The following is an 18439-nucleotide window of genomic DNA, read 5'->3' as shown; positions in this document are numbered from 1 at the left end:
CTTCAACACTACCTTTCACGTGATGGACATTCGTCCCGCCTACTCCTGCTTGTTGGGGCGCCCTTGGATCCATGGGGCAGGTGCGGTAGCTTCGTCGCTTCACCAAAAGCTGAAGTATCCAATAGCAGGCATGGTTGTCACTGTATGTGGAGAAGAAGAGTATATTGTCAGTAGTGTGCAAGCCTTCAAATACGTCGAGATGGATGGTGAATTCTTTGAGACTCCTTCTCAGGCATTTGAAGTGGTTCCTCCACCCAGTCCTGTCCTTAAGCCAACTCCCCTTGTGCCCAAGGTTGTTCGTGCTCCCCCTGTCATGATCTCTCTGAAAGATGCTCAAGCCGCGATTGAAAATGGTGATCGTGCTGGTTGGGGTCAACTGATCAATGTACCGTACAAGTCTGATAAAGCTGGCCTGGGGTTTAACTCTGGAAAGGTAGTCAAAAATCAGATTAATGCTGTAGAAGATGCTGATAGCGATTGCGACTTGGATAGCTGGATTTTCCCAACAATTGGTGACGGACTCAACAATTGGAAGACTGAAGACATTATCCCGATTTCCTTTAGTCAGGAGTAATTGTTATTGTTTATTCTAGAATTGCAAATTTTAATTTTCTTTTACAATTAAACTTCTTAAGGCATCGTGTCTATGCCCGGGGCACAATAGCTAATTTTTCAAGGGTTTTGTCATTCTCATAAGCATATTTATATTCAATAAATCAATGGACGTTTTGCATTCAAATATTGCGCTCTTTGTCTTTCCTATTATCTTTCAAACAAGCTATGTTTTCTTACACACACGCACGTAACGAATTGCAGATCCCTATCCACTCTGGATCCTGTTGATAATAGTTCTACTACTGTTCATTATGACTTTGAAAATCCGATCTACCGAGCCGAAGATGGAAGTGAGGAAGATTGTGAAGTACCTGAAGAACTTGCCAGACTGTTACTGCAAGAAGAAAGGACTATACATCCGCATGAGGAGTCAGTTGAGACTGTAAATCTGGGTACCGAGGTGGACAAGAGAGAAGTCAAAATAGGAGCAGGCTTGGAAAGCAGTATCAAAAGAAGATTGATTCAAATGCTACATGACTATGTGGAGATTTTTGCTTGGTCTTACGAAGACATGCCAGGGCTGGATACCGATATAGTAGTGCATCATTTGCCGACGAAGGAAGATTGTCGTCCTGTTAAGCAAAAGGTTCGTCGCATGCGTCCTGAAATGTCCGAGAAAATCAAGGCCGAAGTCATGAAACAATTCGATGCTGGTTTTCTGGCGGTTACTTCTTATCCTCAATGGGTTGCTAATGTGGTACCAGTGCCAAAGAAGGATGGTAAGGTGCGAATGTGTGTGGATTACAGAGATTTGAATAGAGCGAGTCCCAAGGATGATTTCCCACTGCCACACATTGATGTTCTGGTAGACAACACCGCTCAACACAAGGTATTCTCCTTCATGGATGGATTCTCGGGTTATAACCAGATCAAAATGGCACCTGAGGACATGGAGAAGACTACGTTTGTGACGCAATGGGGCACCTTCTGTTATAAAGTAATGCCGTTTGGTTTAAAGAACGCAGGAGCAACGTACCAGCGTGCTATGGTGGTTTTGTTCCATGACATGATCCATCATGAAATAGAAGTATATGTGGACGATATGATAGCCAGGTCTCATACTGAAGAAGAACATCTCGATCATTTATACAAACTGTTTGAGAGGCTGAAGAAATACAAGTTGAGATTGAACCCGAACAAATGCACCTTTGGAGTAAGATCTGGTAAACTCTTGGGCTTTATTGTCAGTGGTAAAGGTATTGAGGTTGACCCGGCCAAGGTGAGAGCTATTCAAGAAATGCCAGTTCCCCGTACGGATAAAGAAGTCAGAGGTTTCTTGGGACGTTTGAATTACATTGCCCGGTTTATTTCCCATTTGACCGCTACTTGCAAACCCATCTTCAAGTTACTGAGAAAAAATCAAGAGATGATATGGAATGATGAATGTCAAGAAGCTTTCGACAAAATCAAGAAGTACCTCCAAGAACCTCCAATTCTGGTGCCACCAGTTGAGGGAAGACCTCTAATCATGTATTTAACCGTTTTAGAAAACTCAATGGGGTGCGTGTTGGGACAACATGACGAGTCCGGTCGAAAAGAGTATGCCATATACTACCTTAGCAAAAAGTTTACCGACTGTGAAACAAGATACTCACTGCTTGAGAAAACTTGCTGTGCTTTGGCCTGGGCTGCTCGCCGACTAAGACAGTATATGTTGAATCACACCACTTTGTTGATTTCTAAGATGGATCCTATCAAATACATATTTGAGAAACCCGCCCTCTCCGGAAGAATAGCAAGATGGCAGATGATTTTAACAGAGTATGATATCCAGTATACCACCCAAAAAGCAATCAAAGGAAGCGTGCTAGCTGATCATTTGGCTCATCAGGCAGTGAATGATTATCAGTCTATGAATTTTGAGTTCCCAATGAGGATGTCATGCTTGTTACTGATTATGAAGAACCTGGACCAGAGGAAGGACCTGAAGTGGGATCCCGATGGACTATGGTTTTTGATGGATCGTCTAACGCATTGGGCAACGGTATTGGCGTCGTGATCATTTCCCCCAAGGGTGGCCATACGCCTTTCACCGCTAGACTATGTTTTGAGTGCACCAACAATATGGCTGAGTATGAAGCGTGTATTTTGGGACTCAGAGCTGCTATAGACCTAAGAATCAAGTTCTTGAAGGTGTACGGAGACTCAGCCTTGGTAATCAGTCAGGTCAAAGGAGAATGGGACACTAAACATCCGAATCTCATCCCTTATCGAGAACGGGTGTTGACATTAATCCCATACTTTGAAGAGATCACATTCGAACATATTCCACGAGAGGAGAACCAGTTGGCAGACGCATTAGCTACCATGTCATCTATGTTCAGAGTCAGATGGGACAATGAAGCTCCCCGGATTACCATTGAACGACTAGACGAACCAGCATATTGTTATGAACTTAACGCTGATGAAGTAGAAGAGAAGCCTTGGTACCACGAGATAAAAAGATATTTAGAAGCTCAAGAATACCCTGAAGGGACATCCATCAATGACAGGAAATTTCTGAGGAAGTTCTCCGCTAAATTCTTTTTGAGTAATGGAATATTGTACAAACGTAACCATGATTCGACTTTGCTTCGCTGTGTGGATAGAAAGGAATCAGAGAAGATTATGGAAGACATGCACGACGGTATCTTTGGGACTCATTCTAGTGGACATACGATGGCCAAGAAGATTCTGAGATCAGGGTATTATTGGTCTACCATGGAAACTGATTGCCACCATCACTCCAGAACTTGTCATAAGTGCCAGATCTATGCGGATAAAGTACATGTGCCTCCTGCTCCATTAAACGTGTTGACCGCGCCGTGGCCCTTTGCAATGTGGGGCATTGATATGATTGGCGAGATTAAACCTACCGCCTCTAATGGACATCGTTTCATCCTTGTTGCTATTGATTACTTCACAAAGTGGGTGGAGGCAGCCTCATTTGCTTCTGTTACTAAGAATGTGGTGGCACGATTCATCAAGAACAGCCTCATCTGCCGATACGGCGTCCCTGAGAGAATTATCACTGACAATGGCACTAATTTGAACAACAAGATGATTACTGAACTCTGCACGCAGTTCAAAATAAAACACCATAACTCTTCTCCGTACCGGCCAAAGACGAACGGCGCTGTAGAAGCGGCTAATAAGAATATTAAGAAAATTATACAAAAGATGACGGTAACATACAAAGACTGGCATGAGATGTTACCATTTGCTCTTCATGGTTATCGTACTTCCGTGCGAACTTCGACAGGGGCAACCCCTTTCTCTTTAGTCTACGGAATGGAAGCCGTTTTACCAGTGGAAGTTCAGATTCCCTCTCTAAGGATCATGAAAGAGGCGGGCTTAGACGAGGACGAATGGATTCAGACTCGACTCGATCAGATACATTTGATTGATGAGAAGAGACTTGCGGCTGTATGTCACGGGCAGATATATCAGAAGCGCATGACCAGGGCATTCAACAAAAAGGTCAAGAGACAAGTGTATCAAATTGGCGACTTGGTAATCAAACGCATCATCCTACCACAAACTGATCCCAGAGGCAAATGGACTCCCACATACGAAGGGCCATTTGTAGTTAAGAAGGTATTCTCTGGTGGAGCCATGATACTTGCTACAATGGATGGCGAAGATTTCCCGCATCCCGTGAACGCGGACATAGTTAAAAAATACTACGCATGAAAGAGACCCGCTAGATCGACGTATCTAGGCAAAAGTAAGGGCATCCCGGCGAACCAAAAGGGTTCGGGCAAAAATTAGGGATATATATAAAAAAATGTACACCCGGCAAGTCGAAAACCTGAAAAGGCGGCTTGGGCAAAAAAGGGTATCCTGGTGGACTGAAAACCTGAAAAGGTGGTCCAGGCAAAAATTAGGGATTAAAGCGTATGACTATGTCCCGTTCTCAGTCAACTTTATCCAAGTTCAAGGGATTGACCAAGCCAATCACTTCTATCCGACAGCAGGGGATGAGATGCTTGAAGACATAATGACAGTAGTAGACTTAAAATCAATAAGACTTTTCTGCATAGCTTTCTCTTTGTTTTTGACAATTTCCTCTTACTAGGATTTCTGTCTCCTTGTACACAAATTGCCTGTTCATAGGCCTCCTTTCAAAATCAATGCGATTCATTTCAAAAAAGATGCTTTTGTTTTACTTTTTCTGTTTTGTTTGCGTAAATGTCCATTGATTTAATTTGAATTAATATGTGCATTTGAATATGATAAATGTTTACCAAAATATATGCGTAGAATAGCAATAGCAATTACTACCCGACTTCAGGATCGAGGAGAAGGTCTAACCATGCTTCCAATGAATCCGCTACCAATTCTATTCCCCCAGCAAGTCTGTTATTCCTCAGAAGAAATTAGCAGTATTCCCCGGCACAGCCAGTTACTCCCCAACAGAGGTCGGCATCATCAGACAGATTGATCATCTCATCCATCCGCAGCCAAGATCTGTGGAATATTTCTACCATCAGACAGAATCAAGAACCCCTGCCGAGAAAGGGTCATCGTTACAAATATCTCCAATCAGTAGATGGGGATTTATTTTCCCCAGTAGAGTCCCCAAGCAGAACTTCTCATACGCATAACTCATTCATTACATCATTTCACAGCATACGCATGCATACAACATTCGCATTTATTTTAGCATAACACGAAACATCTCATACATCATGACATAGCATGAAGCTAACTTTTCTTTGCAGGTTATTTATCCTCCTGATATAGTCAAAATAAAAGGTTCATTCAGACAGACACCTTTATCAATCACATTCAAGATTCAGATACATATTTCAAATACAGTTCATGGGAACATTCATTCTGACAACACTTCGATATCCTCCTAACGATGGCATCTTTAAGCCCATCCCAGACATTTATTGCAAGTACAACATATACAGGTTATCAGATACAGCCTAACGTACGGTTCATTCTGATTCAGCCCAACATATGACTTCTTCAGCAACTCCGATGCGGTCTAACGTACGACCCATTTGGACCTTCAAATCCTCAGATGCTGCCTAGCGTACGGTACATTCAGGGGTGTAGTCTAGCGTACGACTACTTTCTTCTTCGGATACAGCCTAACGTACGGCTCATTCTGCAACTCAGATACGATCTAGCGTACGATCCATTCTGAACTCCAGCAACTCCAACGCGGTCTAACGTACGACCCGTTTGGATCTTACAACCCTCAGATGCTACCTAACGTACGGTACATTTCTGAAGTGTAGTCTGGCGTACGACTACCGCTTTCATCATCAGATGCGGCCTAACAGACGACTCATTCTGCGACGATCTAACGTACGACCCGTTCGGATGTCCATCCCCTCAAATGCTACCTAACATACGGTACATTTCTGAAGTGTAGTCTAACGTACGACTACCCCTTTCGTCATCAGATTCAGCCTAACGTACGGCTCATTCTGCAACTCAGATACGATCTAGCGTATGGTCCATTCTGATCCTTTATCCCCAACAGCATATGACACACTCCGACTCCCCAGCGAAGTCGGCAGCCTAATGGATGACTCATTATTCGGTCTAATGTACGACCCAGTGTGGCACTCATGTCTTCAAATTGGCCTAATGTACGGCTCGATCTGAAGCTTTCGTCATCAAACCTCCCGGATGGCATCTTTAAGCCCATCTCCATCAAGACCAACTGTCGATTCTCAAGTGCAAATTTTTGGGGCATTCTAGTGTTCAATAATCTTCCACCTCCAGACCACGAATGGCATACACGCCATCCTAACTCTCTCGGTTCAAGAATATTGAACAGGGGCAGCTGTCATACCCAAAAATTACCCATCATTTTTCCTAAAAAAAAAAAAAAAAAAAAAAAAAAACGAAAAAAAAAAAAAACGAAAAAAAAACGAAAAAAAAAAAAAAAATTTAATTAATTAATTAATTAATTAATTAAATAATTAAAATAAATATATAAATAAAATATAACAAATTATTTTGGACTTGGGTCTCCCTCATTTCAAGCCCATTACCCACGAAATTAGTCTATAAATACTGAAGTTTCAGTAGAGGAAAAGGCCAGGAGTTAGACTTGGAGTTTACACTGGGAGATTCACTGGAGAAAGAAGGAAGAGAAGCAAAACACTCTGAGGTTTCCTTGGAACAAAACCTTGAGGAAAAAGAAAGAGAGAGAACAGAGAGGGACGGATAGAAACTTTGGCATAGGAACCCTGCCTACCCGGAGAATTCAGAGTAAAGAAACCCTGAAGGCAGCCCATCTGCACCGAAGCCATCGCCGTCCAATTCCCGCTGCCTAACTTATTCCGATACTACAAGTGGTCAATCCCTTCAACCTTGAATTGGCAAACAGGTTTGCGTATCTCTATTGTTTATACTTTCAATTGGCCATATCTACATATATAATGCATCATGATTAAATGTTGATATATAATTGGCTTTCGTATGGGAATTTAAATATGCCTGAATACCCTGAATGTTTGACCCTGTTATTCCTGTGATAAAATGTCATAAAATTCAAAGTTCCTAACATGGGGCTGTTTTCAAATTCAAAATCCGTGGCCTTCGCTAGGCGAGGCAGAGGCGAACGAGACAGCACCTGATTCTTCTAGTCTGTTTTTTTATGTTTTTATCATAGCCATGCATTATTCATCCTATCCTATTTATTGTTGTGATATTTCTCCGGTGTAATCTTCGATTGCACCCTGATTTGGTGTTCTGACATGTTTCTTTTTTTGAGTTTCGTAAAGGTTCACATATCCCAGGAAAAGGTTATTGGCTAGGTATTCCGCTTTATTTGTGGGATACCCTTATGGAGTTTCACCCTAAATTAATTTTTTAATGTATTAATTTCTAATGTATTAATTTTTTAATATATTATTTTTAATAATTTTAATGTGGAGTTTCATCCTAATTATATAATTAATTGTAAAACTTTGCCTTTGAATAAATGATCTTGGACCTCTCTTTGTTGCCTTACGATTATGATATTACGGTCATGTCCCGCGAACGTGGGGATACCCTTAGCAAAGACCCTTCGGTTAAATCATCATAAAATAAATTATAGTCCCTCGGATGTTGCCTTCGAATATACAACTTTGTCCCTCGATGACCCTCCGATGTTGCCTACGGTTAAATGATGATAGTCCCTTCGAATGCTAAGGTATCCTCATAACTGTTGCCTTCAATGACCAATCGATGACCCTACGATGACCCTTTTACATCCAAAGGATAAAACTACTTATTTCTCAATAATAAGGACAGTTTTACCCTCATAAGGATAGGAAATGCCCGTAAAGACCTTGGGTCGATATAACTCTTAATTGCTGGCTCACAACTTAAAACATTTTTTTTTGCACCTCACACCTTTCAAAATGCCTTTAGAAAATCACCACTTGGTATACATTCATACTAGAATCATTACCGAGTTATATTTTTCTAAACAATTTTCAAAACTAAAACGGGATAACCACTTTGTATACATTCATACAAGAATCATTACAAAGTTAAATTCTCTTTTCAAAACAATTTTCCAAACAATTCACAAACACTTTTTTAGACAAAAATAATATAAGTGATCGAGCAATTAAGAGCCCATGGATAACCATGGATACAAAGGGTGCTAACACCTTCCCTTTGTATAATGTACCTCCCGAACCCAAAATCTAAATTAAGGTCTTTCCTGTTCTTTTCCACCTTTCCTTATTGGATAAAAGAAAAGTCGGTGGCGATTCTTGCTAACCGCGACATTGCGATAAAAAACACAAAAAGTCCAGTTCACCGTATGACACATCTCGTCGTTGTGCCAAACTATATCACCTTCATATGGAGGCCAGTATTCCTCCATTGGTAGTACCGAGAAGCTTTGATTATATACATTCATGACGGTGACGGTCTTGTACACATCAGATAAATGGCTGTAAGCATCTTGACGAGTATAAGCGCATGCTGCAATGACATGGAAGCAAGGAATGCGGAAGGCCTGAAATTTTCCACAATCGCACCAACTTCTATTTAGTCTAACAACGTAGGCTAAATTTGGTCTTCCCTCGTTGTGATCTATTGTTTCCTGGACGCTGAAATTTTGCCTATGACGGTCAAAGACTGTTACAACGTGTGTGCTAGCTTTGGTGCTCTCCTCTTTCATGACCTTCATGCAACACTCACTGAATACTTGCCCGGACATTAACATCGCACTCCATCTTTCACCTCTGGTTGCGAACGTAGAAGCCAACCTATAATAGGTCCAGAGACGGAGCCAGAACTATTAATTAGTGGGGGCAAATATACCTAGATATTTTAGCATAAATTATATATATATTGAAATGACGGCTGAGTTAGAATATACACCCAACCCCAATACCAAGAGCATACCCCATACCACCACCAACAAATTGACCATTAACCTGAGACTCAACATCGCTTCACACCCACCCCATCACCCTACCAAAGTCGCCTAAGCTAGAACACCTAACGATCATTCAACACCAACCGCCTTTCCTTCTACCATAGCCAAGAAGCCCAAACCTCACAAAACCAAAACATCTAACAACCCTATCTCTACCAAACACCCCAACAACCTTTCCAACCTTTCTTCGACGCATCATTCACACCCATGTCTCCCTTCAACCGTCCCGGTCGCCCATCAATGAGTCATCCACAACCCAACTTCTTTGGCATGGGTCATGAGCTCAGCTACGGCGGTACACCATCGATGCATACTGAAGACTATGCCGACTTGTCTGACTACCTCAACAGACCTTCTTCTGTAGTTGGAAGTGATGCTCTTGGCCCCTCAGATGCTCAAACACCGGTACCGAATCATCAACGTGGGTTAGGGCCACAGGTTAGGGTAGTTAGAGGATGTGGGACCGGAGGTCGGTTAGGTGATCCCGATCATCACCATTAGGTTTCTTTGTGTAAACGACAAATTTTATTAATATCAATTGGTCCTATATCAAATTTATCTATCACGTATATCATTTACCAAAAAAATTGCATTTTACACTGAGACTCCAATTGAATTGGCGCCTCCTCTTAAATACTACACATGGGCGCCAATCCAATTGGCTAGGGCACCTGCCCTAACCAATTCAATTGGCGACTCCATTCAATTTTTAAGAGGATTCTCCAATTCAATTGGCGACTCCTTCTAAAAGTGGGGTAGTTTAGGATTTTTTTTGAAATCACGAGTATTTTGGAATTTTCCTTAAAAAATTGAGTTATTTTTGTAAAAATTTCGATATTAAGACGTTAAAATGATTTAATCAAGTGGCACAATTGGGGAAAGTGTTTTTGTTATTCGAAAATCAGTCAGTCTCGGAGGAGTGGACTTTACAGTGATGAGAAGAATCTCCTCTCTTCTACTGAAACAACCTTCTCCTTCAATCGCACACATCCACTTCTCCTTTCCCCTTCACCTCCAAACTCATCACGACCACAATGCCACACCACCACCTTCCCATTCATTCTTTCACTCCTTCAAAACCCTATCTCTCCCTCCCCCAGAACTCGTCGAACCTTTCTGCGACCTCTCCGACGTCGTTTCCTCTAAACAAAACCTCCAACCCTCCCCATGGTTCACCCAAATCCTCAACCTCCTCGACAACTCACCAACCATGGAATCAAATCTCCATTCCTTCTGCCGTCAATTTCTCATCACTCTTTCCCCCTCCTTCGTCGCCCACACTCTCCGTTCCCTCAACAACAACCACACCGCCCTCCGTTTCTTCACCTGGGCTTCCAACCAACCTAACTATTCACATTCCCTCGATTGCTACGTTTCACTCATCAACCTCCTCCTCTCCCCCCCAACCTCCACCGCCGCAGCATTAGATGTTTTCGCCGAACTTCAACATAACCGCCTCCCGCTTACATCCCCGTCCGCCAATTCCCTCATCAAAAGCTTCGGTAACTCCGGATTGGTGAACGAGCTTCTGTTGGTTTGGCGGGGAATGAACGAACAAAACATCCAACCGAGTCTCTTCACTTACAATTCGCTTCTTAACGGACTCGTTGGTTCGTCTTTTATTGAATCAGCAGAGCGTGTTTTCGAAGCCATGAAAGAAGGAAGAATAAAGCCTGATGTTGTAACCTACAATACTTTGATCAAAGGGTATTGTAAGATCAGGAAAACACGCAAGGCGAGTGAGATGGTTCGCGAAATGGAGGTAATTAACTTGGAACCTGATGTTGTTAGTTATATGACAATAATGCAGGCTTGTTATGCGGAAGGTGATGTTGATTGTTGTTTGAGTCTTTACCATGAGATGGAGGATAAGGGAATTGAAGTTCCTTCTCATTGTTATAGTTTGGTGATATGCGGGCTTTGTAAGACGGGGAAGGTTTTAGAAGCTTATGCTTTGTTTGGGAATATGATGAGAAATGGTTGTAAGGGTAATAAGGCTGTTTACACTGCTTTGATTGATTGTTATGGGAAGAGTGGAAATTCTGATGGGGCTTTAAGGTTGTTTGAGAGGATGAAAATGGATGGGATCGAACCTGATGAGGTTACGTATGGTGCTATTGTTAATGGATTGTGTAAGAGTGGGAGAGTGGAGGAAGCTTTGGGTTATTTTCGGTTTTGTAATGAGAATGGCGTTGCTGTCAATGCTGTATTTTATTCTAGTTTGATTGATGGACTTGGAAAGGCAGGGAGGGTCGATGAAGCTAAGAAGGTGTTTGATGAAATGGCTGAGAAGGGTTGTCTGCCGGATTCATATTGCTACAATGCGCTCATTGATGGACTGTGTAAGTGTGGGAGGATAGATGATGCTCTAGCGCTGTTTAAGAGGATGGAGTGTGATGGTTGTGAGCATACTGTGTATACGTTTACTATACTTATCAGTGAGCTTTTTAGGGTGCATAGGAATGAAGAGGCGGTCAAGATGTGGGATTTGATGATTGACAAAGGGATAACGCCGAACGTTGCTTGTTTCAGGGCTCTTTCAATTGGATTGTGTCTTTCGGGGAAAGTTGCGAGGGCTTGTAAAGTGCTGGATGAGCTTGCACCTATGGGGATTGTTCTTGAAACAGCTTATGAAGATATGATTGGAGCACTGTGTAAAGCCGGCCGTGTGAAGGAGGCTTGTAAGTTGGCTGATGGAATTGTGGATAGGGGTAGAGAAATACCTGGGAAGATTAGAACTTTGATGATTCATTCCTTAAGGAAAGCTGGGAATGCTGATTTGGCTATCAAGTTGATGCATAGCAGGATTGGTATTGGGTATGAACGAATGAGGAGCGTTAAAAAGAGAGTCAAGTTTCAAACCCTTGTTGACAACTGAGATATTTCAGGTAGTTATATCATGTGGCATTTGAAAATTGGTAAAGGCCAAAGCCAGTTTTAGTTTGAATGTGTTGGAAATAGTTAGCTTCAAGATGTAGTATTTACCCCAAATGTCAATTTATTTATAAACTGGACAAGAATAGAAATAATAATAATTTTTAGTTGCTTGGAGTAAACCAATGCTTCTGGCCTCACACCAAAATATAGATAAATAGGAAACCCACAATGCACTAGTGGGAATGATGAATTTCCAAATGTTGTACAATTATTATTATTATTATTATTATTATTATTATTATTATCATTATTATTATTTTTATTATTATTATTATATTATTATTATTATTATTATTATTATTATTATTATTATTATTATTATTATTATTATTATTATTATTATAAACTAAACATAGTATGCAATGGCCTGATTGATTACGTACCGTGTCTCAAACACAGGAGTCGTGAAAACGTTGGTATATTTGGACAGGAATAGGTCAGTATGTCTTTCTTACTAGTTCCCATGTGATGTAGAGGAATAAAATTCCCTTATTAAATTTGAATGAAACGGTTGTGTTTTTAGCTTTAAGAGTTCGTTTTTAGCTTTAAGAGTTTATATATTAACTTTTAAATTCACCTGAAATCACTGTGCTCTTAGCTTGAAGAATTCATGTTAACTTTTCATCCGTCTCTTGTGCCAGTTGGTTGCTTTAGTAATTCTCATGCCCTCGGACAGCTTTGAAGAATTTATGTCGAGTTTGGATGGTTGAAAAACACTGCCATTTCAAGCCAACACATATTGGAGTGTAACATGTTACTTTAACTTCCAATTGAAGTTACAATATTTGAAGAATGATGAAATCCACATTAATATTAGGACCATATTGCATGGTTTCTTTCTTTGACCATCAGCTTGAAAACATATTCTCTTCTGTGTACAGCTCCTTCTTCCTAAGATTTTTGTTTTTTTTCAAATAATTCCTTTTTTATTCCTCTTGGTATATTACTTTTATTGAATGGAATGTCTCATTTGAACAAAGTATCGGGTTTGTAGTATTGAAAGTCGTGGGTCCATAACACATTTTACTCTTTGTAAATGTGTCCATAAAGCTTTTGAAATTGAGATATGGAGGCTCAAACCTCCCTTGAAAAGATACTCCCGAGGTACTTGGTACTTTTATTCTTTACATAATAAATGATTCTAATGTGAATTTTATCATCTTAATCTGACTTCCATGCTAATTTCAGGTATCCTAATGATAAGTTGCAGCTGAAAATAGCAGTATATTTTTCAATTTCAGGGGATTTAACCTGTTGGTTAGAAGTGCATGTATATCACTAAAAGTTTGTAGTTTTTCAATTACTGCAAGAAAGATGCATCCTCCATGGGATTTGGTGTATGACCGTCTTTACTTCAATATATCATACTATTTGTTCTAGGATCAAATGAACATACAGTACTGTTTTCTTTCGGCCCACATTTTTGTTAATGTATTTTAGTTGCACTGTGTTTTACCTGGTTTTGTTCTCTATCATGTAGGAAAATAAGAATATTATAAGATGAATCTTTTTTATGGGTAAGCAAGACGGGTCCTTTTAGCTAGAAGTGCCTGAATTGGCTGTCATATTGTGATGAAAACTCAGCTGAAGTAATATTTTGATGGACCAAGAACCAAGCTTACATGAATTGGTTTTAAGGTAACTCATGACCAAGAGATTTATTCTGATACATTTCTTCACAAAGTTAGCACACTGTTATAGCAATGATCCTTTTCTTAGCTCTTGAATAGTTTTATACAACAGCTTTCCAGTCTTAATTGCACTTCCTCTACATTGCCTCAATGTTCATCTTGGTTGATCAATTTTGGTCTTGGAAGGATTACCACAAACCAAAATTATTTTGACCTTCATAATTCATATATGACTACATATATGGTAAACAGTTCTTAATTTGGTTTATCTAGGCATGTTGTTGTTCAGCTGGTTATATAAGTAATTCTGTTTTCCAAAAAAGTTTGATATATGAAGAGTTTGATACACCTCTACATTTTTGCTTTGCATATGATGAAATTGAACCTATGATTTATCTAGTTTATAAATTGTATTATGTTTCAGTAATAATTGTTGTAAAGGTCAACTGGTATGTTAAAATGGAGAAAGGAGGATTACCCAGGGGAAACTGCTGCTGCACCTATGCGTTTTTTTAGTGCTACAGTGGCAGTATTGGGCCTATGGGTGTGTATATCTCCACCAGAGGAGATTATGTCTGCCAACCTAGATGTATCTGACACCAATTGCATATTAAAAATTATTTTTACATTTCCATTTTCATATTTTGAATTATTTTAAAAGCTTTGTGATTTATCGGACATTTCGAACTAATTATCGAATATTTATTAGTAAGTTGTGTTTTTATCTGCAATTTCAGTTTTATGCCCCGCATATTTCATTAAAACCATGCATTTTTACCAACATTTTTAAAATGTCCGGTAAAAATCTATATTTATCATGCATTTTTATTGGCTTTTTTGAAAATCCGGTTAAACCATGTGCATTTTTACTAGTATTTTTGAAAAGTTCGGTAAAATGCATGCATGTTTATCGAATATTTTAAAAATTCCAGTAGAAGTTGAGATCTTGATTGGATTTTCAAAAAATCCGGCAAATTCATGTTGATTTTTGGATATTTAAAAAGCTTGGTAGTTTATTTACCTTTTGTAAGCAAGGATCAGAGGACGAGACAACACGATTGTTTTAAGGCATACTGACAAAGTTAAGAGAGTAGTTGCAGAGAGTTCTCGTGCGAGGTAAAGTAGGCCCGCCCGGTTCTCACTAGAGGAGGTTGGTTGAGAAGAGATCTTGTTGATGAACCCGATGTTGTAGTTGTTGATGATGTTGTGACAACAACTAAAGAGATGGAGGATCAGGATGACAAGTAGGTGGTGACTGAGGCTAGTTCGACTTCAACGGTGTGGTGCAACAGATGGTGCACGAAACTCGATTGATCGACGGTGCTCTCGGCGTGGGACAACAAATTATCCAATTTGGATCTCATAACAATGAGAGTAGTGTTGTTCTCAGGGAGCCAAAAATCAACCGGAGGTTTCATGCCGATGAAGTACACAATTGCCATATACAGATATTAAGATATTTTAAGATCTTTTATTAACAACATATAACACGTATTTATACAAGTTTGAATTCATTATGAACAACACACAAGTGTCGGTGCAATCACGGTCGCACAAAACTGTCGGGAAAATCTCAATCGTGAAGATTCAAACTACCTGAAATTTCATGGTCCTTCTAAATGTTTGGTAGTTTTTTAAAAAACCAATGACTTAACACTACTAGATTTTTCACAATTTGAGAAAAATTTGGCAATTCAGGGTGTTTTTTAAAAAATAGTATATTTTTTCACGCATCAATTTTTTAATAAAAACGGGTAAAAAAACATAAGCTTAAATGCATTTTTGGTCCCTTTACTTTGATGTTTTTTAATTTTTAATCCCTCCATTTTAAAAGTTAATTTTTTGGTCCCTTTACTTTACATTATTTAGAATTTGATTGATCTTCCAATTTTACTAATGTGTCAGTGATGATTAGGACAATATATATATATTATTAATGAGTTGATAATATTGACTAGGATAATTTGTTGTTTAATATTTTTTTAATTTAATTTTTTTATAAATATATTTTGAAATGATTCAATACAAATTTTAAGAATTATTTTAACTTTAGACTTAAATTTTCTCAACATGTCTTTAATCCACACATGCTCAATATTCAAGATTTTATAAAGTTATATAAAGATTAAAATTATTTGTAGAGAAAATAATGTGAGACTTTATGATCTCTTTTGTTCCTCATCATTTTGTATCTTTCATAGTTGAGTGGACTAAAATTTATCAAATTCTTAACGATCTACAAATATCGATTTGTTGTTCTTGTTTCTCTATAACCAACATGTCAGCAGCAACAACGTCACTGTTTGACTTTGGTATGGTTGAATTAAATACACAAAGATTATTGTAGCAACCCTTTTGCACATAAGCCAAATTCTTTCACAATTTTCCATAGTCACAAAGACCATAATGTTTGTAGTTTCTACAATTTATTGGCATGCTTTGTTTTGAAGATAACCTTTAGTAATTTCAGATGTAAACTGAAAATGCAGATAGAAAATTATGCTCCCATTCCACCGATTCCTAATGTTAACAACAACAACAAAATATCAATAAAATATCTTTGATAAAAATTGAAAACCAAAACATTGAGAAAACAATAAAAAAAATTGTAGGCCAGCATAAAAAGAGCTTACTGGTTTCAAATTCTTCATAGAACACTTCTGAATTCTCATGAATTCTTCCAACAGTGGTGTTGCTGCTGCTGACATGTGATTTGATGATCCTCCTTGTTGATTCTGACTACTACTCAAGTACAATGAGCTTATTATACTATGAGACAAATCTTTATTTTCTTCTTCCTCTTCATCCAAACACATCCATTGTTGGAAGGAAGTAGCAGAACCAGTTTTGGAGGTGAGTATTTATTTAATGACTCATTTGAGACTGTGAATGATATCAAGAATTTGAACCATGTGGTAATGTTGGTGGATAGAAACACAAGAACAACAAATCGATATTGCAGATTGTTATGAAGCGAATTTTAATCCCCTCACTATGAGAGATACAAGATGATGAGGAACAAAGGAGATCATTAAAGTCCCACATTGATTTCTATACAAATAATTTTAGTTTTATATAACTTAAAAAACCTTGTATATTGAGCATGTGTGGTTTGAAGATATCTTAAGAAGATTTGAGCCTAAAATTTGAAATAATTTTTTTAAAATTTGTATTAAATAATTTTAAAATATATTTATAAAAAAACTTAATTAAATAATTTAATTTATTAATTAAAAATAAATTATCATAGTCAATATTGTCAATTAATTAAAAATATAGTTTTTGTCCTAATAATTACTGACATGTCACCAAAATTTGAGGGGGACCAATCAAATTCAAGTAAGGTAAAGTTTAGGGATTAAAAAATTAACTTTTAAAATAGACAAATTAAAAATTAAAAAACATTAATATAGAAAGATCAAAAATACATTTAAACCAAAAACATATCATACTTTTAAATAAACCTACCAGATTTTTTCATTCATCCCACATTTTAAATTTAAATTATCATCTGAAATATGGCAGGACAAAATCTCCCACAAATAGTCTTTGGAAACAATGATTGTTTTTCAAGAAAAGTTTTAAACTTATCGTCCAATTTTGTACGTTAACTAACATAAAATGTCATATTAAAATTTAAATGCTTAGAGAGTATAAGTTTGGTATTTTTGTCAAGTTGTAGTTCAATTAATCGCTCATTTTATTTTACTATCTTAAATTTACAAAGAGGAGCACTATGTTGTTAATACAGAGAGAGTGCCACGTGGCTATAAACTCAAAATTCGTGTCCACAGTCCACATAATTAGCAATTATTTAGGGTATTATTTTTTCACAATTATTTAGGATATTATTTTTCCACTTTTAAAAGTGTTAGCTCAGTATGCTTAAAAGTTAAAAAAAAACTATTGGATTCTTGAGATATATCTTCGGACCTATTTAAATTATATATTTTTGATATTTTTGTGAATGAGTCATCCTATTTTGCTTAAAAATATTTTCGAAGATATATCTCTGTAATAACCTTTAATTTAAAAATCAGTGTTTTTGCATTCAGTGAGACTTACAGAAATGCATCTCCGGGCGAAATTTAATTGATGTACCTCGTGCCAGAACCTCCCCCTTCCTTCTTCATTTGTTTTATTTTCACAAACTTTTTTGAAAGAGTTCTAAAAAAAAATCAAGTGTGCCATTTTTCAAGCTACAACATTACTTCAACTGCATTGCAATCAATCTCAGTTGATTCTATTCATTTCATTCGAGCTTTCGCACAAGAAATCTCTCAATCGATAAGTTTTTCATTTTCTTTCTATTTTTGAGTTATGATGCATGTATTAGGTAAAATAGATTGTTTAAAATGCATTAGTTTGTAGTTACATTCAAAATAGGTACTTTGTTTACACATGCATACAAACTTGTTGGTGTTTAACATTGTCTGCTTTGTCTGCAAATTTCAGCTATTGCACATTTTTACAGAGATACATCTCTAGATGTTTCTGGAATTTTTGTCTTTCCAATTTTACGGAGATACATCTCCGAATTTTTCTGGATTTTTTTTCTTCTATTTTTCGGATATGCATCTTCGAAATTTATTTGCCTTGATTTTCATACTATTTTTTGTTTTGTATTATAGGAACAATGGCTGATAACCATGATAGGTTGAGGCACAATCATGTATCTTAACATGCGTTAGTTTATTGGGAGATGGCAGCATGCTCGAGGCCACAAGTTAGTGCTAGTGTGTTTGACACAGAGGCGTCGACTTCACGTGGTAGCGTGTCTCAGGCTTCACAAGGTCGTATGTCTCAAACTTCGACCTCCCAAGGGCAAATGTCTCCTGCTGACCCTCCAGCTTATGAAGCCCATAAA

At 38.1% G+C, this 18439-nt stretch overlaps 1 protein-coding gene across 6 annotated transcripts; it reads left to right on the top strand.

The window, feature by feature from the left end:
* The first annotated feature begins 9875 nt into the window (after positions 1–9875).
* On the top strand, positions 9876–14206 carry LOC127075325 (pentatricopeptide repeat-containing protein At1g03560, mitochondrial). 6 transcript variants are annotated; one of them, XR_007786380.1, is made up of 5 exons: positions 9876–11892; positions 12341–12377; positions 12583–13045; positions 13130–13579; positions 13997–14206. XR_007786380.1 is itself a non-coding variant. In XM_051016810.1 (3 exons), the coding sequence occupies exon 1, from the start codon at positions 9939–9941 to the stop codon at positions 11880–11882; it is 1944 nt and encodes a 647-aa protein (XP_050872767.1). In that variant the 5' UTR covers positions 9876–9938; the 3' UTR covers positions 11883–11892; positions 12341–12377; positions 12583–13926. The 6 variants fall into 6 exon arrangements, 1 of the variants encoding a protein (XP_050872767.1); XR_007786382.1 differs by lacking the exon at positions 13997–14206 and having other exon boundaries at positions 12583–12816; positions 12936–13045; positions 13130–13926; XR_007786381.1 differs by lacking the exon at positions 13997–14206 and having other exon boundaries at positions 13130–13278; positions 13422–13926.
* Positions 14207–18439: the final 4233 nt, after the last annotated feature.

The sequence above is a fragment of the Lathyrus oleraceus genome, chromosome 4 (assembly GCF_024323335.1).
Source record: "Lathyrus oleraceus cultivar Zhongwan6 chromosome 4, CAAS_Psat_ZW6_1.0, whole genome shotgun sequence".
Classification (NCBI taxonomy): Eukaryota; Viridiplantae; Streptophyta; class Magnoliopsida; order Fabales; family Fabaceae; genus Lathyrus; species Lathyrus oleraceus.
Note: the sequence above shows the minus strand (reverse complement) of the source record. Positions and strands in the feature narration are given on the sequence as shown.